The sequence below is a fragment of the Chaetodon trifascialis genome, chromosome 6, assembly GCF_039877785.1.
Source record: "Chaetodon trifascialis isolate fChaTrf1 chromosome 6, fChaTrf1.hap1, whole genome shotgun sequence".
Taxonomy (NCBI): domain Eukaryota; kingdom Metazoa; phylum Chordata; class Actinopteri; order Chaetodontiformes; family Chaetodontidae; genus Chaetodon; species Chaetodon trifascialis.
Window position 1 is genome coordinate 25589552 of NC_092061.1, and position 22089 is coordinate 25611640.

The 22089-nt window shown below is 40.9% G+C and overlaps 1 protein-coding gene across 1 annotated transcript; it reads right to left on the minus strand.

Annotated features, from left to right (window-relative positions):
• Window positions 1-5249: 5249 nt before the first annotated feature.
• On the minus strand, window positions 5250-19466 carry sfrp1a (secreted frizzled-related protein 1a). The gene is made up of 3 exons (XM_070965355.1): window positions 18698-19466; window positions 15171-15251; window positions 5250-6960 (listed from the first exon to the last, which is right to left on the minus strand). The coding sequence occupies exons 1-3, from the start codon at window positions 19218-19220 to the stop codon at window positions 6635-6637; spliced, it is 930 nt and encodes a 309-aa protein (XP_070821456.1). The 5' UTR covers window positions 19221-19466; the 3' UTR covers window positions 5250-6634.
• Between the last annotated feature and the right edge of the window lie 2623 nt (window positions 19467-22089).

Consider the following 22089-nt stretch of genomic DNA (forward strand, 5'->3'; position numbering starts at 1 on the left):
TCACCCAAGTCCACAGGCAGAGGCTGAGACTCAGTGAAAGTTTTCTGAAGAGGAAGAGGTTTAACTGCTTGCTGAAAGCTATGAATAAAAATCGGAGTGAATCAAAAATCTACCACTACTGGAAGGAGACATGATTTTTTTTCCTCATTCAGACTAATCCCTGATGCAACAAAAAGCCTGATGTGATCAGAAATGTGTGCGATCAGGCTGAGGAAACACTAACCAATCAATCCATTCTTCCTCCTCACTGAAGAATCATGCATTGCAGGAGTCATTTCAGGGATCTGATCCAGGACTGCAGGAATATAGTTACTGGAACAGCAAACCTACAATGACATCATCCTCTTAAAACTAATGGCTATTATTCAAAAACATATGGCTGCCGGCCACATGTGTAGTCCATCCTACACCCCCTCTTCCTGCCCCTTGTGGATTTGTGTGAAAAGAAAACAATTGTTTCTCTGTTTTATTTTATTTTCAGGTTATCCTCTTCTCCCCCAGGATTTCAATGCTGTTACAGTCATAATCACGATGTGAGCTGCACTAGCGAGGCAAATAGCCTGAGGTTCTGGCTGGTTAACAGCCAGAAGATTGATATGATTAATCTGCCAGTTTGACTGTGATCCCAGAATTCCTCAGGAACCTGGTCTCTAACACAGTGTGCCGACTCATCTCTCTTTCTGAATCCTGCAGACAAGCTGGAGATATTAATGGTTTGCTCTGCAGCTCAGGGTCAGCAGAGGAGCCAAAAACACGTCTGTATTTAAATGACTTTGTAAATTTATGCAGTCACACACTCTGGAGAAGCTCTAGTCATGTTAATGTGTTTTAGGGTTTCAAAATCCAGTCCAAACAGTGTTAAAGATGATACATTTCATGTTAATAACTGCAGGAAATTGTTTTAATGTTACATTCTAAATGTCATTTGTATACATGTTCCTGTTTTATGATGGCATATATTGTGACTGACTGAGCTGCCGACACAAAGTTCTCCAAAAATCTCCCTGTCAAGTTGCTGGCTACTGATGATGAACCATAAAAGACAGAATACAGCTATACCATTAAATACACAGATGATTTTACAGCAGTGGGGAAAATAGAAGCAGCTTTGAAGGCACATACGTGGATTAAGAACAGAGAAGTGTCTCACTTTTTAAAACCTCAAGGCTCAGCTATGGTTCAGAGATCCATAAAACGAAACATTTGGACCTGGTGAAGAGAACTAAAAAAAGAGAAAGTCATGTTACGATGGCTTATTTGCTGCCAAATATTTGCACTATAAGTCTTAATAACAGTTTATTGTTTCCGCCTGTTAATGTGAGGATTTGGAGTTGCATCTTAAATAGACAGTGGTATCCAAAAGTTCCCCAGATGTGTCTTTGAAACACAGAGGGGAGAAGGAGGTAAGTAGAACCTCCTTTGGTATGGAGTTATTAGTCACAGACAATGTTCACTGTGATCTCAGAGGCCGGAAAAATCTTGGTGAGGCAGTTCTCTGAAAGGGTGGTAAAGTTTTAATAGGATGTACTAGAACTGTACGGAAAATGTTTCAACACAAAATAACTCCAACATCTGTACAATTTAAAGTTCAAATGCTTAAAAATAAGACCAGAATTATTCTGTATTTTTCTTATTGTAAAAAACATACTGAAAAGATATTAGTTCTCTTATCAGGACTCTCCAACTGCCCTGCCCTGTCTGTGGCACTCATCAACAGTCCCAATGGTTCATACTGACATTCATACATCTATGTCTCCAAAACAGCTGGGCACTTTATTTTTCAGCAAATGTTACTTAAATAGGAGTGCGCTTGCTCAGGACTCTTTCCAACTGCACATTAATACATATTTGGTGTCCTTTATTATTTTTATTTACAGGATTGAGTCAAATAAAACTCTTGTGTTTGTTCATAGTCATGGAGGAACCCAGTGCAAAAGTGGGGGTCTTTATGTGGCATCTATCAGGCTTTGGATACAGAGTATAATCTACAGGTACTTATTTAGTGAATCAAAACAGTAAAGCTGCAGCATTTAAAACCAAAATAATACAATAAGACACAAACATGCTTCATAGAGCAGAGAAGAACTACAGTGAGAGTGACAGGGAGACGATAACTCAGCCACACAGTGACTGCATGAAGCTGTTGAACTGGGCTGCACTGGATTGAGCTGTCATTTGAAGTAACATTGTTTTTCTGCACTTAGCATGTGATTTTGTATTGATCACTAAATATTGGGAGCGTTACTTTAATGTTCTACATGAAATTAACCAGCTGTTGAGTTTGCAGCTAACAACATAAGGAAGTGTGTGTTTTCATCAGGTCAGAGGTATTTGCTTAAACAGAAGCACACTTACACAGGTTCCGGTGTGTATCAGTGAGACCTCGATCCCGTCAGACTTTCCAGTTGTCAGCTTAGTACTGTGTTATCACACAGACTGAAATCAAGTGTGTGGTATTAATATTGGAGGGATAATTGAATACCTTCCTAGCCTCTGACGTGCAAGCAATCAAAATAGTACTTCATCAGCTTTGTCAATTTGAGGTTTTCGGTGAGACGACGAATCCAACAGGATGTTTTTAGCAGATCATCTCTTAATGGGACAAAGCTGGATCTTGGCCCTGGCTTTTCTGGGACTCTTTTGAAGGCAGCTGAAGTAATGATTAGAAAGCAAAGTCCACATCTGAGATATATTTTCCAATACCAAAGCCATTACTGGAACCAGATGGCCAAGACGTTGGTCCGTTTGATACTTCCTGGTTTTTAACAAGCCTTTTTATTGACAGAACGGTTTCATGTTTTGTTGTTTACGCATGTTGTACTGACATGATAGACTTCAGCTCATAAAAGTATTTACATTAAAACATTCATCAGAGAGTGGTTCAAACACAATACACTGTGCCTCTGTCAGTGTTTTGGATTCGGTGCACATTTGCATGTTACTGTTCATGAATCAGATGAAATGGCATGGGAAAGTCATGGCTGTAAATCATATCCATCAGCACAGACTTTGTGAAAATAAATCTTTGTAGTTTGCAGATGACTAGACAGCGCTGCCTTTCTGTTAAGAAAGCATTAAAGTTCACTATCAGCACGAGCTGTTAATGATGTATATCTCAGGATTAGCGTTTACACACCACATACCGAGGCACCAACAGTCTGTGAAACCACAATGAACCTGCATCAGAAGACACCCAGACAAGAATTTAGCATTGTCAGAGAGATATGGGGAAATAAAAAACATGTGTGCGTGAGAGATCCTTCAGTGTGGAGATCTGGCAACTTGATACTTCATCCTGCCAAAAAGCGTGAAAATGTTAGTTTGGCACAGCTAACAAAAAGTGCTGTCTATTTGACGTGACTGTCAAAGCAGAAGCTCGCTGTTTGGCAGCACATATGCTACTTTGTTTTAACAGCATCACACATCACATGTAAAGACTGAAATGATAGTTTATAGAAAGATTAGAGGCTGCATAATCCCCGCAAGACAATTTTAATGTTTCAAAGGCCTTAATAACATAGTTAGATATAGCTCTTATGCATATGCCAAATAAGTAATAACCCTCTGCAGATCATTTCAAAGCTCAGGTTACCTGAGAGAAACACAGATTAGGAACTTTTCAGATGCAGGTTATAGTTTCTCTTACTATTGATATTACATTAATATTATCACTGAATGTGATATAAAAGTATTAAGTCAAGCCAAAATGGCTCTGACCAAAAACTGAAGCCACACACGGTTTGCTGAATGTCAGTTAGTTTGTGACAACTTCATTACATTTGTTTCAGGACATGCAGTAAAACATGGTGGTTTGTGAAACACTCATGAAATTTAATAGCATCCATGTACAAGGTCATTAATTTTCCTTTATTTTTGTGATAGTGAGCATGACTTTCATATTAATGTATTTCAAGTGGAAGAATCTTTCATGCCTGCATCACTTCCACCGTCTTTATGCCCACCTGTATGCACATCAACGGAGCTGATGGCATCCTGGCTGAGCTCTCAAGGTGTGTCAGATGTCTTTGCAGACATTTTCAACTCACGGCTCCAGTTTGTAGTCCCCATGTTTCAAAAAGTTCATCATTGTGAAAGCCATCTGTTTGAATGACTAGTGGTCAGTAGCTCTCACCTTCACAGTCATGGAGTGCTTTCAAAACTTTCATTAACTTTCTTGACCCACTGCATAAATAAACAGTGCCATCGCCTGGCCCTCCATGCTGTCCTCTTCCACCTGGACCAGAAAAACACACATGAGAATGCTGTTCATTGACTGTAGTCCAGTATTCAGACTGAGAAGGCCCAGCATGGACTCCTGGATACTCTGAAACTTCTACAGGTGCAAAATTGAGAGTACCTTGACAGGCTGCATCACCACCTGGCCCGGCAGCCTGAAAACTGCAGAGCACATCACCAGGACAAAGCTGTCATCCACAAATGACCTCTAGATGCAGCAGTGCAGGAGGAAGGGCAACAGGATCATCAGAAACCGTAATCGCCCCAGCCACTAACTCTTCTGCCTGCTGCTGTTGGGAAGACGGTACTGCACCCGGCCCACACCACCAAGCTCAGTGACAGCTTCATCCTGCAGGCCATGAGACTTTTGAACTGTTGAGCTCTCAGGTTTGTCACCAGAACACTTTCCTCACACCACACTGATACTTGTATTATACTTGGTGGTACTGTACATATTGTATATGTTCTACAGCAATGGCTCCATCCACTTACTTACCTGGTTACGTAGTGTTTATATGTTTATAAGCCTGTTTCTATATTTACTTGTTTATATCTTTACACATCATATATATATTATTTATTTATTTATTTATTTATTTATTTATTTATTTATTTATGTGCACGCCTGTCTACAGTCTGTTCTCATTATGTATGTATTTTTTAGTGGCCTTTTTAAGTGGTGCCCCCAGAAATTCTTCACAGGGCTGGCAATCGCATGTGGTCATCTGACAATGGTCACCATCTTACTAACAGTCAAGGGTGATGGGAAGGTCATAAATTTTTCTCAAGTTTTGAACAAATTTTGACCTGATGATTATGCTAGAGGAATAGTAATGGGATCATCTACATCATTAGAATACACCATCTAGAAGCCATAAATATCTGTAATCAATTTCATGGCAATCCATGGTGTGCTTGGTGAGACATTTAAGCAGTGGACCAACCAACAAACAACCACTGCAATGTCTATGTAAATCTATGAAAGAAAACTAAATAATATAAGCGACACCATTCAGTTTTTCATATTTATGTAAAATTTGTATGTACATGTAATAGGCAGCAATGCACCACTGACATTCAAATCTGAAACAAAATAGTGCTAAAACGGACCAGCAACACTTGAGCAAAACAAACCAGAACACAGAGTTGGTTTGCACTTTGCTAACTTTTGCACTTTTAAACATGTAAGGCTACAACACATTTTCATTACCAATGAGTACTGATTACTGCAGTTAGATTGGATGTAAAGAGAGAGGAAAGAGGTAAAACTATTCAGCCAAATGTCAGGTGACGACACAACAAGAAATCAAGAAATCTGCCACACAGGCCTACACGTTATTTCATGATGCAGATCGGTGGTTATGATTCTCAGAAGATTCTTTCAAGTAACAAAAAAGACATGTAACGATGAATTGAAGGATAAGGAAATCATCAAAATTATTGGTAGTGCAGTCTTTACTTTGACAAAGCAGTCAGCTGCGATAGCACTCTCCCATATGTCTGTCAATAAGTTATTCAACAGGAACCCCATGTGGAGCTGCTCTGTACAGTGTGGCTTTTAAAGCTCAAAACACCTCCAAATGCCAATTCTGCAGTCTAGACTATATCATTTATTGTTATATGATCAGAAAAAGAGAGAGCTTTAAAAAAAACTTTTTTTATTTCAGAAATTTAAAGGGGAAGATCAACGCCAATCGCATGCTTGTAACACTAAATATGAAACGAGAGCCAGCAGACTATGTTAGCATGAAGACTGGAAGCAGTAAAAAACAGCTAGCTAGGCTCTGTCAAAATCAATACACCTGACAGTACCTCAAAACCACTAATTAACATTTGATAATTAATATGTTCAATCTGTATAAAAACAAAAACTGAAAAAAATGACAATTACTGTTGGAAAGTGCTGTTTCTCCCTGCTTCCACTCTATAGTTGAGACTAAGCCGGACGTCTACTGGCTCTAGCTTCATATTTAGCATACAGGTACATGAGTGCTATCAATCTTCTCCACTAACTCTCAGTCATAAAGTGAAGGTGTATTTCCCAAAATCTCCAACTATTCCTTTAAGCAAAATCCACTGACCTGTTAAATGAAAGATCAAAGTAGGCTATCTACATACACATAGTGGAAATGATTTCAGTGAGGAAGGGCTTTTTACTACAATGTCCTTTTCTTAAGCAGAAGGAAAAAAAAAGGAAACCCAACCTTTGTCCGTGGCGTCATCACTCACCACATTCAACTAAAACTCATCAATGGACATTTCAAAGTATATTTGTGAATATAAAAAGATATATAGGTATATAAACAGGACAATAGAAAGCAAAGTTTGGGATTTTAATGCTTGTGCAAGTTCATATGTAGGATGAGATGCGACCAAAGGAGGTGGGGTGGGGGTCTTATTATTTGAAGACGTTCTCGAAGGCAGGACATTTGTAGGTCTTGAGTTTCTTGATGGCCTTTTTGAACTCTTTGCTGGACTTGTCCCACTTGTGGATGCCTGTGAGGAGGTACTGCTTATCCACCTTGCGGCCCATGATTAGATACTGGTTTCCCAGGTTGTCCAGCTGCTGGCAGGGGCAGTCTGCACCGTTCTTCAGGTACAACACCAGTGTCTTCAAGTCCTTCTTCTTCAGGTTCCCCAGTTTGAGCATCTTCTTCCTCTTCTGCAGGATCACCTTGCGGTCCATGTTTTCTCGCTTCACCTCCTTGATCTTGGTCCTGAAAGCTGTCAGTGGAGAAAAGGAGAAAATACAGTTACCTCATGCATAAGGCTGGCTGAGTTCTTGTACAAAACCTTTGGTATAATCTAGTTAATATTTTATGAGTACAAAATGCCAGACACAGTGTGTCACCCTCTGTGCTAGCAAAATGAAACGTGATGGTGGGTATCTATGGAAAGTCAGCACCATCTCTTCAGGGATAAGAAAGTAATGTGATTCTGTAAAGTTATACTGGTTTGGTAAAACAATCCGTGCCCCACTACTGACTTTCAGTACTGGCATTTTCCTTTACGGCATTGAGTAATATTATGTGACTAGCATTATCCAAAGCTAGCCTGGCCCTTTCGCTGTTAAGGGGCTGAGTGATACAGATGCAATTCTATATCCTGATACATGTAATTGTATATCCATCTACATTGTGAGAGAACACAGTTACTATTAAATTGTTGATGGATAAAATAACCACATTAAAAGGTAAATAACCTGAAAAATCCATAAATCCACCATGCTGATGCAAAAATCACACTGAAATCCTTCAGTCCTGACCATATTTTTTTTGGCAGAATGGCCAAACACACCCAGAGATATAAAGGTTCTATATAGGATGGCAGAATCTCTCACAGGAGATAAATGAATATCATTTTGCCTACTCCTACACTATTACAAAGTTGGTTTTTATTATATGGCCTGATCCAACAATGACACATTGGCTGATTTTTACACAAAAAGATGAAAAGGTTTTTAATAAGGATCCTGTGATTTACTTTTTAAAGCACTGTGACCAACATGTGTTCTGAACAGGACATTTTTACAGAAATAATCCTCAAACATAAAGAATCTTTGGCATTTATGTGCTGCAACTTGCTGTCCCTTCAACGTAAAATGATACCAACATACACGAGCAATAAGCTAGTATTGGCCAACATACCAGCCTGGGCTATTTATCAATCCAGCTCTACACTTTACATAGATTCATTTTCTCCTGTTAAATCACTATGATTTAAAAATAACTCCATGCAATCAGGTTAAAGCTGCTACCTGAGCCCTGCTTATGCTCTGTATAGATGTAGTTCTGCTGTAAATCTTCATGCACAAGAAGCCCTGAATGATCCTCCTAATACCAAGACATTATGCAATATCTGTTTTGGAGATTGTCTGATACTAAATCCAGATACCAAGAGCCATGTGTGGCCTCAGAGACTGAGTGAAATTATGCACAGAGCCACTTCAACTTTCTGTCTCACATGGAAAAAACACTGCATCTGTGTAATGAAGGAATGTAAATTGTCAGTTTGCTTGTTAAGTGACTGTAAACTTACAGTCTAGGTCAGTTTTTATTCAATTTCAGTACTGTATCCATCTGGTTAGGATTAGCAGTTGCTTGAAAGTTTTTAATCAGAATTGTCTTGCAACAATAAATCAGTGCGCAGCTTTGCTTTTGGCTTTAACCTCCCTCTGAATCTCAGGCTGCTTTCTGATTGACCATAATACTCCTGATCTTTCACTAAACTCAATTTAACCTTCTAATCTCTCTGTTTCCTCCAGTTCCCCTTCTGAAACAGAGCACGAGTCAGACTTTGGTGGTCCAAATCTCCATATGCCTCCACACATTACGTCCTCTGTTTTCCACTGACATACAGTGATGTTTGTGCAGTGCAGACAACCTTGTGACACGGCAACTAGAGAGAAAAAAAGCGCAGGCTGCTATGTCCGATCTAAGTGACAGAGCTGGTGTTGGGATAAATCACTGAGTCATGTCAGACATGAAGTCTTGTGACTTATGTTACAGGGAACAGGCTGATTGAGCATGAATCATTTCACACTCCAGCAAAGATCTGGACTGATAAAACTGTCTCATTTTCTCCAGTTTAAGACACAAAATCCCTCCTGACTCACTTTTCACAGAATCCTGCTTGATATAAAAACCAGACCTGGTGCTTAAAGAAATTTCCAAATGTTTCATCTCTTCCTTTGCTCCCGTATCTCCCATTGTTAATTAAAGTGCTAAAAAAAAAGCTGCCCTGTTTTTCCCAGTATTAAGAGTGCACATGGTAGGGATTAAGACTTTTATCCTCTGTCTCTAGTCTCTCAAACGGTCTCTATGAGGAGGCTTAGTGTTCAGTGAAATCGAAATGGGCAGCATTCATAATTAGTGAGTCATAAAAGAGAAGGCCTTGCCCACCCCTGCAAGGACTTCATCTTGATAAATCCTCCATCCTCGATAATCCTTTGACGCTCTGAACTTTCTTTGCACCTCGTGTTGTTTGAGGGTTTAATCTCTTCAGCAGCAGTGCACAGTAAGGAGTTCACATCAAATAATTGGTTGTTAACAATGCTGTCCTTTACTTACAGCCGCTGCAACTGTCCCTGTATCCACTCATAATTATAATGTGCAACAGAGGAGGGAGATGTTTAAACAACTGTTTTCACTTTGACGAGAACATCCATCCAGTAGGTGGTCTACATTTGTATGCTCCTATTCTCCTTGTACAGGATGCATCAGCTCAGTAAGCTGGCATTGCTTCTGCACCGGTGTGACCAATACAAAGCTATTGTGCTGAGAGAATCATGGGATTCAACTGAACCAGCCAAGAACTCAAAACATTCTAGCCAGAGCTGCACTATACAGCTGAAATCACTTTAAAGATCCATCCATCCATCCATTATCTATACCGCCTATCCCTTTCGGGGTTGCGGGGGGCTGGAGCCTATCCCAGCTGCAATGGGCGAGAGGCGGGGTACACCCTGAACCGGTCGCCAGCCGATTGCAGGGCCACATGCAAAGACAGACAAACATTCACACTCACACTCACACCTACGGACAATTTTTTAGAGTCATCAATTAACCTAATGAGCATGTTTTTGGTCTGTGGGAGGAAGCCGGAGTACCCGGAGAGAACCCACGCATGCACGGGAAGAACATGCAAACTTCACACAGAAAGGCCCCGCCTGCCCCGGGGATCGAACCGGCAACCTTCTTGCTGTGAGGCACGCGCACTACCTGCTGCGCCACCGTGCAGCCTCACTTTAAAGATGTTAATACAAATAACTCTCCAGCATCAGTAAATATCCTAATATGGCAAAGGTATGCAAGATCACATAAAAGCAGTGATGAAAGGTAAGAGTACACAAGCAGCCATACTTTGAGAAACATCCATCTTTAGCTACTTTCTAGCTCCACTCCCCAACAACACTTTTTTGCTTCACTGTATTTAACTGACTGCTAATTTTAACTAGGTACTTGGCTGAACTGAATTCTACTTGCAAACATCTGATCCTCCAATACCAGAGTGATGCATGTCTATACATTACATCAGCAGCTCCCAACGTCTTGGCCAGTGAACTCTCAAAATGAAGATATCAGCTACTTTTACTACAGGAAAAATACACTGACTCATGTCATGTCATTAAAATGCTGCTGAATGCACATCACATTCTGAAAAGAGCCATTCTGCATAATGAGTACGTTGACGTACATTTTGCTAGTAATGCTGCTGTTCGCTTACTTAAGTAATGTTTTGAGGACTTTTACTTGTATTTTTACTTGTATATTTCTATAGTGCCATATTAAATGACTGCAAATAAATTACTTAAACTGATATTTAATCCAGTGGCTGCCAACCAGTAGACATATGAACCCTTTAATAAGGGGTCAAAGCTGGAATTGCTTTGTTTTAAAGGATCACCAGGAAATGGTTTGGGACCACTGATTAAATGCAATGAGCTGTGTTTCTTTGTTTTGGTTTAGATCCAACAAAACTCTTCAGGAGTGAAACAAAAACCTCAGTCACTCATTTTGCTACATTTTGGCCACAATTTGCTCAGAATCATTACTTAAGTAAGAAAAGATAACATGATGTCCTCATTTTATCATGATACCTGTACAATTATACTTAAAATCAGTATACAATGATGTTGAATTATGAGCCAACTCTAATTCAATCAGTAGAATAGTCAGAGGACATCATACATTTCATTTTAATCTCTTATCAACAAAAACAAGATTTAATTTTATGTTACCTTGACTGTAAATTGGTTTTGCTTTCTATAATCTAAAGTAATGTAACATTAAATCTGTTATTCTTGTAGACATTCCCTCCTCTATTCTGGTCCCTCACCCCTGACCTGATTTCCTCTGCTGGTTCAGAGACTCAGACAGGACCTCCAGCTCCCAGGGCATCATAAACCCAGCAGGAGGGCGTGTACTGCTCCCCATGCACAATAATGGAAACACAACTGATCCGATAAGGTGAAGTGATCAGTCCTCCAGTGCAGGGCTGCCCTGTTGTTTACTGCATCAGCAAAGGGAAGGAGCAATTTGGCAACGACAACAAAGAGAGCTGTCCAAGGCAGAGGAGAGATTTAATTGAAGGGTGCTGGAGTTTTTTGGGACAATGAGGTACCGTAAAACCTTAAGCACGGAGATAAATTGCGGTGGGAACAAAGTGTTGAGCTGTAAATCTGTTACCAGCTGAGTGCCACAAAGAGGATATGTGTATTTGGTAGAAAGAGATTCATCAGGATTTTGCAGAAATCAGGGAGTGTCTGTCCTCGCTGGAGACACTAAGAGCGCTGGACTGAGAACCTGTTACTTGATACCGCAGCTCTCATGTATTAGCTTGAAAATGCACATCTATCTTAGCAGTGTCTTTCCTCTTCTGCCAGAACAACCTCACATCCAACCACCTCCAGTCAACAGCTGTCTTGCTGCAGCATTCTCTGCTTCTTTCAGGATCAAACTGCATGGAAACGTCAGATGAGCTTGTGCAACCGATGGGAAGCAATTATACAAATGATTGCAAAAAAACAACTTCACACTTCACTCTTACTTTAACTGAGAACAGACCTTTCGCAACTTCCAGTAAGTGAGGACAAAAATGCTAATTCCCTGCCAGGGTGGGGACGTTTTTCACGACTGGTCCACGCAGATTAATAAAGACTCTATTGTTGGTTACTGATTCATTCCTCAAGCCTCTCTGTGGTTTTCCATCCCAGTGTCCATCCATCTATCATATCTGTTTTGTGGTTAAGACTTGTCTGCTCCTCAATCTCCTGCAACCCACCGTGTCCGCACACTCGCAGTCAAGTCAAAACTAGCAGAGAGCAAAATCAGGATGATGGTCTTATCTTTCCTTGCTGGGATAAAACACGTCATGATTAAAGCTTGGAATTTTTTTTTTTCATCTGCGTATTTTCTTTTTCCTCGAGACAGTACATTAACTGATGTTTGGCTTCAGCTGATGTTAGATATATTTATAGTTGCAGTTTTCTCGTCAGACCAAAACTGAATTCCATCAGCCTGCTGGAAAAAGCAACAAACAAATCTTTAGCCTGGCTGGAGATATAACCAGTGATGCTATCTCGTGTCAGGCTGTGCATTAGTTGTTTACCCGCTATAATCAACTCATGTGCCACCCTGAAATCACTGCAGCATTTGTGGCTTTCCAGAGGAGGTCCGTCCCTTGTGCGTTCAAACATGCAACACACACAGCGTCTCATCCTCAGCCCGATACTAAATCTGTCTGTGTATCCTCACATGTCAGCTGCTTAGGGGGCTTATGACAAGCAAGCAAAACAACATCTGTCTTCATCCGAGATGAAACAAGCCAATAATGTGCCACTCTCCTCTTGGCAAACCAGGACGCAGACTGAATAAGGCAACTCCCATCACCACAGCATAAACAACAAGGCAATTCGTTAAACAAATGTAACTTTAAACTTTTTCCTGAGAATTGGAAGAAAGTCTGTTTCCAATGTGCATCCAGTCTATGTTTGCTCGGCATGGCACCTGGAATTCAAGCTGCCACAACTTTTGGTCCAGCCAGTGAATAAAACATGAAAGCCTAACATCTTGCATCTTGTGTGCATCATGCACATATTATTCCTGGAAGTCCTCCTAACTGCAATTCAGTTGATGTTTGTGTTTTTAATTGAACTCTGGGCCTTCAATGTCCTTTTCAAGCGCAAGGCTCCTCATGCAAAATTTCCAAATTTCCACTGAATCACTAACTAAATCAGCTAACTAAATCAAGTGCCCAGTCAGTGAAACATGTTCCTCCTTTCCTTTTTTGTTAATGTTGTTTGGTTTGTTTCAGTCTGGTTTCCCATCCAGCTGGATTGAAGACGCTCCAGTGAAACGAATGTGTGAAACCTACAGCATGCATTGTCCTATTTTCACTCCAGAGGTCATGAAACCCTTCAGAGTGAATGATATGACAGGTTGTTTATCTGAAAATGTTGAAATGCAGACTTTTTAAACCTGGCAACGAGATATCTTGTGGATACAACACTGACATATCTTCACCTTTCAAGCTGCTATGGTGAAGCAAACAGTTTCAATCTAGCAGTTATGGAGCATCATTATCATTCAGTTGGAGTCATGTTTCTGATCACCTGATGTCCAATATCATTCTCTTTTTACTCTGTTTTTGGTCTCTACCAACTCCTAAGAAAATATCTGGCTCTTCATCTGCTAAATGCTGTACGCTGACCAGTTAGCGTCTGTTGTTTGCTGGCAAAACAGTACCAAATGTAAAAAAGTACAAAGGATGCAGCTGAGAGGAGCTGCAGATTCAGGTGATTATTCTGTGTAGGTTCATCACTACAAGCAGCACCTTTCACATTGTCATATTGTTCTCATTTAATTTATTGTTAATCATCAGTTAGAACCACTTTATGAAACAGGCTGTTCAAGAAACCTGTGTAAGCTCAGGGCAAACATGTATTTTACTTGGGAAACTGACACACCTAACTTCTCAGGTTGATTGGTGTTATGATGAATGGTTCAGCACAGCTCACTGGTTTTATCCATTTTGTGTTTGCAGAGATGACAACAATAATTAGGAAGATGGCAGCAGGGCCTGAGTTAGATGGACGGTGAATTATAGAGTACAAGACATGGCCTGTTGTCTTTATACACTGTGGATTTTGACTTTGAATAGATCATTGCAAATCTGATGGTTATTTTTTTTTTACCACTTATGAACAGTAATTTAAATATCAGATAGAAAGTGAAAGCTCTATTTGTTTACATTAGTCAATATGTTCCACATTCCCCTGATGGTTGTTTGCATGTGCAGAGGTAAAATGCACTGTAAACTGATAATAGTCGTAGTAGTACTTATTCCCTCATTTCTATTTATGTATACATACATACAGTGTGCCATCCACATTATATGGATGGCACACTGACAGGCCTGAAACTCTTTTTTGCACTTATGCACTGCAGCACTTCTTTTAAAATGCAATCTATGCATTATCTTTTTAAACTTTCCATTAACCTCTTTCTATTAACTTGTAAAATCCTTATTTGTATCTTATTCTTACTATTATTATCAAGTGTGCTTTATTCTCCATCTCATTGTACATTAATTATGGCATTCTGTCCCTGTTTCTATGTTCTTTTTTTGGCTTTGTTTTGTCATGTGAAGCACTTGAGCATGTGATTTCTTTGCTGTTAAGTACTTTGAGCTGTATTTCTTCTACTAAAAGTGCTTTACAAATAAAGTTTTATTGTTATTATTATTACTACTCACTGAGCTCATTAGCCAACACAAATTAAGGATCAACTTAAGCTTTTTTTATGTGTTTTATCACATCGGGATTTTAAAAAATATATATTTGAAATAGATGTTACTGAAGCAAAACAAATACATGGTTTATCATTAACTACTTGATTCAGGGGCACATTTGATGTGGATTTCCACCCATGTGCAGAAGGTATTCTGCAACAACAGTCCGCCCAGACAGCAGAACAAACATCCTACTTTACTACTGCCAGGACCTACCACATAAAGACTTTAATGACCCCAATTCATTAGTCACAGAACATCATCCTCCACCAAACCAGACAGACCTGCTACATCTGACCAAGACACAAAACTTCACATGAGGCTTTTACATAAAAACTCTTCAGTTTCATTGATCTAATCAAGAAAACTGCAGGCATGGAACAAGTTTTATTGAGTTGACTGGGAAGGAAATGGCTAAATATGGTAAGATGCAGGGTAGACTTCAGGAAAAAATGCAGCTTTACATACTTTGTTAAGAATTTATGGACTGTTTTAAAGCTTGAGAATAGAAGACACAACTGATGCAATCGCATGGTGCTCTGGTTTCCTGGACCACTGTGATACATGTCAAGGCGTATCAGAGCTGTGGTGTGCTGACAGTACTTCGCATGTTGTGCTGGCGCAGTGAGTGTGAGGACGCTTACCAAACTCGCTGGCACACATGTGCTCCAGTATGGCGTCTGTTTTCATTTCATTGTCACATGGAGGGCAGATGGGAGAGTAACCTGTGGATAAAAGAAGGGACATGGTTAGAAAATCACATGTCAAGAAGCAAAATATTGAATGCAAGTTGCAATAATACCAAACATGAGTCATTCACATGGCTTTACATTGGAATTATTCACATCGCCACCCATTTGGGATGTGGGGGACACACAAGAGTCATTTATCAGTTGAAATGAAGAGGGAGGAGTTCAAGTTAATTCTTTAAAAATATCACCACACTCCTTTAAATTCCAATTATAAATGATTTATCCTGCAAACCTCTCCACACCTAAGCCCTCTCTGCATGTCGAGATCCTATCTGCTGTCTGGTGTCAGTCGCCTAGTCTCTTGGGCTCATGTGCTCTTGTGACCTGACCTCGGTGAGGAATGTCTTCAGCTTTTATAGCCAGCTGTAACTAAGAGCTGCAGTAAACACTCTTCCTCACTCTCTGCTACATTTAGACAGTTTTCAAAAAGCATCTTTCCGTAATGCTCACCCACAATGTATACTCCCTTAAATGCAAAAAAAAAAAAGCATTAGAAATGTGGAAGGAATAAATGGTAATGATATTCAATCCAAGCTTAAAGGAATGCTCTGACATCCCAAAAAAAAGGTAATAATAGCCGCTGGAAGACTAAAACCCGAGTGAAGACTAAGAGCCAAAATGTGTTTTTGCCAAAAAGTAATTCGGTCTAGAGGCATATCTGTGAATATTTTACCAACACAATTTTTCAATTTTTTTCTAAAGCCACAAATGATCGCTTCATGCCAACAGCTGAGTTTGCTTTCCAAACAAACTTGGACCTGCAATGCAATCGCAGCATCCTGCAGCATTTAATTCAAACCGACTGCATTTCAGTGTCACAGCGTGGACCAGGATCGATGGAGCAGAAGGGTAAATAAAGGGAAAACAAATAGTTTTCTCTCCGCTGCCAGTTGTTCATTACATGTGTTTAACGAAAGCTTGTCAAAGTAACGCCCAGGTGTAAAGAGCTTGTGAAAACAGACACTATTTACAGAGTCACAGGGTCCCTTTGCTTTTTTTGAGCCTGGTTCTCCTTTAAATCAATTATCACCAAGTAGCTGACCTCTATTAACGATCATTAAAGAGAACGGCTATGAGGATTAGGCTGCTTTTAAGATTTAAAAAAAAAGTCTTAATCAACCTCAAGATCAAAGATGACCACTGATGGCAGCGAACGAAATTCTGTGCCGCTCTGAGTGGACCAAGTTCGGCTCTAACAGGCCGGACTCTGGAACTTATTTCTGATCGTCGCTGACAACAAATGATAACAGGTGACGTCTGGAGAGCGTGGAGCTCTGTGTGGTCCCCCTTAGTCTGAAAAGGGAGTCCTTTTCAGAAAAATGGGCCTCCGTCCATACCACCATGTCAGTCAGTAACACCCCCCCCCCCTTAACACACACACACACACACACACACACACACACACACACACACAGGGGACATATTCGCTCTATATACAGTGAGCACTGTGTAATTGCTGGAAGATCCACAGTCTCCCCATTTATGGCCTACATGTTCAGCAAAAATGTCTTCAAGTGGTGTATTTACAGCTTAAGATTGAAATAGAAGTAAGTTGATGATGTGATGATGGAAATTCCCCTCGACTTTATGGTTTAAGTGAATGAGGTGATTGTACTTTCCCTTCCCTGGCGTACACCTCACGTAGACGACCGGCAAGGACACTGAACCGAAGCTTCAAACCAAAACTAGTCCGCTTCAGCCCAAGCTTTATCTTCTCAGGGCTTTTGTGAATTTTCCAGGGTTCTCTGGTATTTGTCAGCTTGGCCCATCGGTTGAGTGCTGGAAGACCATTTATCTGGACTATGTTCCTCCTGACTTCACTGATGCTGCATGAGGAGTCTGACTCTGCTGCCTACCACGTTGTTGCCACGTCCTTGGGAGAACTGCTTCGAAGCCGCCGGCTCTCGCTCTCCTCCAGACTGGATTGTAATTCACATTATTTGAACAGTGTGTTTTTCAGGTTGGGTCTTCATCTCACCATCTTTCATCCGTTTCAAAGAAATTTTCAGTAATGGTAATAAAAATGGGGATTAATAGATGCAGGTATTCACTTTTCGGTGCTGGACTTCCTCCCAGCATTGTCCTCCAGTTCAACAAACACCTTGAAATAAATGACTACCATCTGTTGGAGCTTTTTCAATGTTGCAACATGGCTCCAAGACAACAGCGAGCAACTTCACATTCACATTGAAGCCAGAGTTTATGCAGAAGATTACGGATTGAAAAGGAAATGTAACCACATAAGACTTTCTTTAAGGAGCGTGGTGGGGGGAGGTGTGTTGACATTGTTAAAATTGGATCATGGCTAATTTCCCCCCAAAAGGTTGTATTTGGCTTGTTTGTGTTGGGATTTGCATCTGCAAACACACCTTCACCCCTGAAACAACATTCTCAAGCCCATTTAACTGAGCGGGTGTCGACTTCGACACAGTGGCAAAAGTGGTGTCTGTTTGTTTTCTCAGTCAGGTAGTTTCTCTGAGTTAGGGAGATCATGCTTGGTTATTTCAAATCCCAAATGGCTGCACTGAAGTGGGGTTACACATTCAAATAGAGGAACAAATTCATCGTTAACCATTTTGGAAACGGATTCACTGTTTTCAAGCAAAACATGTAAAACATTTTCCTATTTCTACACAAATGTACTGTGAGAATTTGCTGCTTTTCTCTCTTGATTGTGAATTGAATCATTGTATTTTGCCTGTTAGTCAGAGAAATCAAGCGATTCAAGACAGCATCTTAAGCTCTGGTAAGGCAGTTGCTGCCGTTGAGGACAGTGAGGACATGTCCTGTGTATTTTTCTGGGAATTTTAGCAGCCTGGGTTAACATTCCAAAATGAAAGTTACACACGATGTTATAACACACAGTGTTTTTAGACTTAATATAATGGCCAGTGTGGAGAAGGCTTCCACACAGCGTTTAGACTTTGATGTCGGGACATAAAATTTACAGATAATAAAACTGAATACATGACTGAAAAAATACCATTGTGTATCTGGTTAATTCTTTTTGATGAGAGGGGACATGTCAGGGGGAGTATGGCCCTTAATATTTCATGAATCTGGTTACGGCCCTGGGCTTTGGCAGCTTTCAATGGATATTTTACTGGCGTTTGGAAGAAAAGGAGTAATCATGAAACACTTTTTTTTTTTTTTTTTTTTTTTTTTTTTTACCAAGCATCAGTCAGAGAAGGAGTCTGACCACAGGGAGCCCTTTCCCATCAACAACCATTAATACGCTCTTCGACCAGGCATTACACCCATCTCACTGACCATAGAGACACTGTGGTTTTACTGTGCAGCTACATTTAAATAACACGTTGCTGTAAAGTAGCATGCACGCACACTTGGCTTCTCTTCACAGTTTGAAGAAGTAATACAAACACATCGACACTGAGGAATCCATCAGTGACACACATTACCTGTCGGCTTGGTGGCCTCGGTCGCATTGGGCTGCGTCATGGCAATGCACACATCGTCTTGGGGAAACTTGTCACAGGTGAGCATCTCCGGCCAGGGGAAGCCGAACGCCTCCATGATGGGGATGCAGCCGTCCCGCACGGCCTCGCACAGCCAGCGGCACGGGTAGATGGGCCGCTCCAGACACACGGGCGCAAAGAGCGAGCAGAGGAAGACTTGCGTGCCCGGGTGGCAGTTCTTGTGTACCAGAGGCACCCAGCTGCTGGCCTGCTGCTTCACCTCGGCCATGGTCTCATGTTCCAGCAGGTTGGGCAGCAGCATCTGGTTGTAGCCGACGTTGTGACAGAGCCGCAGGTCGTCCGGGATGTCCACGCACTGGGGAGGCTTCCCGTAGCTGCGGCCGCCGTTGTACATGTCCGACTTCCAGCTGAGGTACTCGTACTCTGACGCCCTGCACGCTGACATTAGAGCTACTGTCACCGCCAGCCGGATCATCCTCCAGAACGACTCAGGAGCAGACCCCATGTTCTCTTTTTGCAGCAATAAAACGAAGGCAGCTCAATACGGCTCAGACAAGCGATTCACTCACTGCATTAAGAAATTCAGAGAACTAACAAGAAAGAAATGTAGGAACAAACGTTGGGGTCTGGAGGTGTGGAGTTTCTGGTTTGGGTAAAGTCCACAGGCAGGCTCCTCTAGCTGCAGCCCCGTCGCGCTCCTCCAGTGCGTCTGGCTGCTGTGAGAGTTTGGGGAGGTGAAGCGCTCTGCCTGTGCGGAGCTTGGAAACAAGAGGAGATTGTAAAGTGCGCTCCGGCCAATCGGAGTGCGTCTGCGCCTTTTGGCACTCTGCTGTCAGTCAAAAAGCTTAATTACCCAGTGTGTAAAAACCCTCCAGGAGCCTCCCTGTCCCTCCTTTTTGTCTCCTGCTTATATTTCCTTTGTCCAAGCATAATACTGAATGATAAAGAAGAAATCACAGAATGCTAAAAGGGGGCACACACATACTATAAACCGGGATAATGGTTGACGTTATTTTTATGCAAGTTTTGTAGAATTAAAGTGCAGCCTTTCTTTGGCGTGCTTACACTCCAGTTCCCGAAGTGTGGTGCATGGAACAACACGAGGCAATGAGAATTATTAAAGAAGTTTTCTTCAGTTAAGTCAGGAAATCCTAATTTAATTAAAATTGATTAACTAGAAATATTCGTACAAGAGAATGTATACGGAGAAAAGTTTGTGCCTCTCGTGAATTACTATACCATTCACATTACAGAACTAAGCATCCGTGTCAGTGAAAATAATACCCGGCAATGTCTGAAAGAGCCAGAAGGTTGTTAACAAAACTTTCTGCAGTTCTTACCATCAAGTTGTGACTGTATGTACAACACATGAATTACTTTGTTTGAAAATATAACAAAACGTAAAAGTAACATCCATCCAGATGAATATAGATGATGGTAAAAGGAGACTGTCTGAGTAAGGAAATATGTCATTTCCAGCTACTGTCTTTGTGTGGGTTAGCAACAGGAGGAGCAACTTGGGAAGTGAGTGAAAAATCTTCTTTATCTCGTCAAAGAAAAATATTTTGTCATCCAGATGTTTAGAAGAGTCTGTGAGGGTTCTGGAAATATCTCTAGAAGTGCATTAAGTTTTGATAGACTACTCTCTGGTTTTGAAGATTGCAGAGTGTTTGTTTTTTAAGGAATCTGACTCTTAGCTCTCTGACTGATGCAGTGATAAGAGGGACAAACCAGGTGACGGCCTGCTTTTTTTCCAGTCGTTCCCAAAATGTCTTGCAGGGAACACAGTGAGTCCCTGAGGATACTGAAAGAAGCCCCCAGATACACTGAGGAAGAAGTACTTTCACTAATATTAAATGAATTACTCCGGTAAAGAGAATGTGTAAGATCAAGCTGCTTTGATCAGGGTTGTGTAATAAAGTTCTAAAGTGCTGATCCAAGTTGTATCTGACACTAAACAGCTGTCTTAAGGAGTTCTTGTGGACATTATCCTTATCAATTGGGGGGGATGGATGATCTAATACAGCTCTGTTTGTGCTTGCTGGACATGCAAACTTTGGGGAAGTGTTTCTTTATCCAACCTAATTACACATTACAGGCTAAAGTCAATTTGCAGAGCCCAGAGTGTCCATCTCCTCCTGGCTTCGGCCTGCTCCATGATAAGCCTGAAGGTGTGAAATCCCTCTATTTAAATGGAGGCCAATTTGCATTCCATTGTGTTGGTAACAGTTCTTGTGAAGCAACAGAAATAACAAAGCCCTTAATTTGATTTTAAGTGTGGATGCAGAAAACACTGACCTTTTAGAGTGATAGCTCTCTTGAACTTATCTATCAAATCAATGTGTTTTACAGCTGTCCCCAGTGCAGTCCTCCATTCACCTACACATTTTCTTCTTCTTTCTCTTCTTGAACTGAGGCCAGGAGAAAACATTCTGCAACAGCATGCAGAATGTTAAATGCATTATGTAGTTTGGATGGACGGTGACAGATGGCACCTTAATCAAAAATTGACTGTAATCTGCTGGGTGCAAAAGTTGAAATGAAAATTAAAGTGTCAAAAAGTCGCTGTAAATCATTGTTGAGCTATAATCAAATCAGAATCACAGCAACATGAAATGTGAAAAAAGAATACAATCTTAGATTGTTCATCAGTTAAATTATCCATTAACTAAGACCTCTGCGTGCCAAAGTGGTGATGTGTGTTGAAAAGAAGGCCAGATGATTCTCCAAAGTACTTTAAAGACGACACCTCTGTTAAATGGTGATGGTTTAATAAGGGTGGCTGTGTTTGTGGCGATGCTACACAGACTGGTTTATGGGCTGAAGGCATCCAGCAACAGTTTGTGCATAGATGGTTGCTAAAGCAAACTTCAAATTCAGGAGACAGGAGGGTTTTTTCCTCCTGACTAGACCTGGCTTTGCTCAAACGCATGAGGAAGCCTCCTGCCAGGACTGATAGGCCTGCTAAAAACCACCAGAGGGACAGCAGCAAGCCAAAACCTCAGTGAGACAAAGACATGCAGTGAGTGGAGAGGTTTACATTCATTTTCCTTATGAGTGTACAGCAGATTAAAACTTCTGCAAACAAAAGCGGATATGAACATTTAGACGTGGATGTCATTGTTATCATGACCAGATTCACTTTCCAAACCGTGTGCTTTAACAGTGTGACTAACAATAGAGAGACTAAATATTTGGACTTTCAGGCCTCTGCGAGGACGGAGTTTCCCAGTGACGGGCTATCCATCTATATTCACTGCTGTTTAAAGTCGCAATCTTAACTACTTGTGCATGTACTGCCATGAAAGGGCATTTTGGCCCCAGCAGAGCGAACATGTATGTCATTAAGCATCTATCATCATTGGCCAAACACT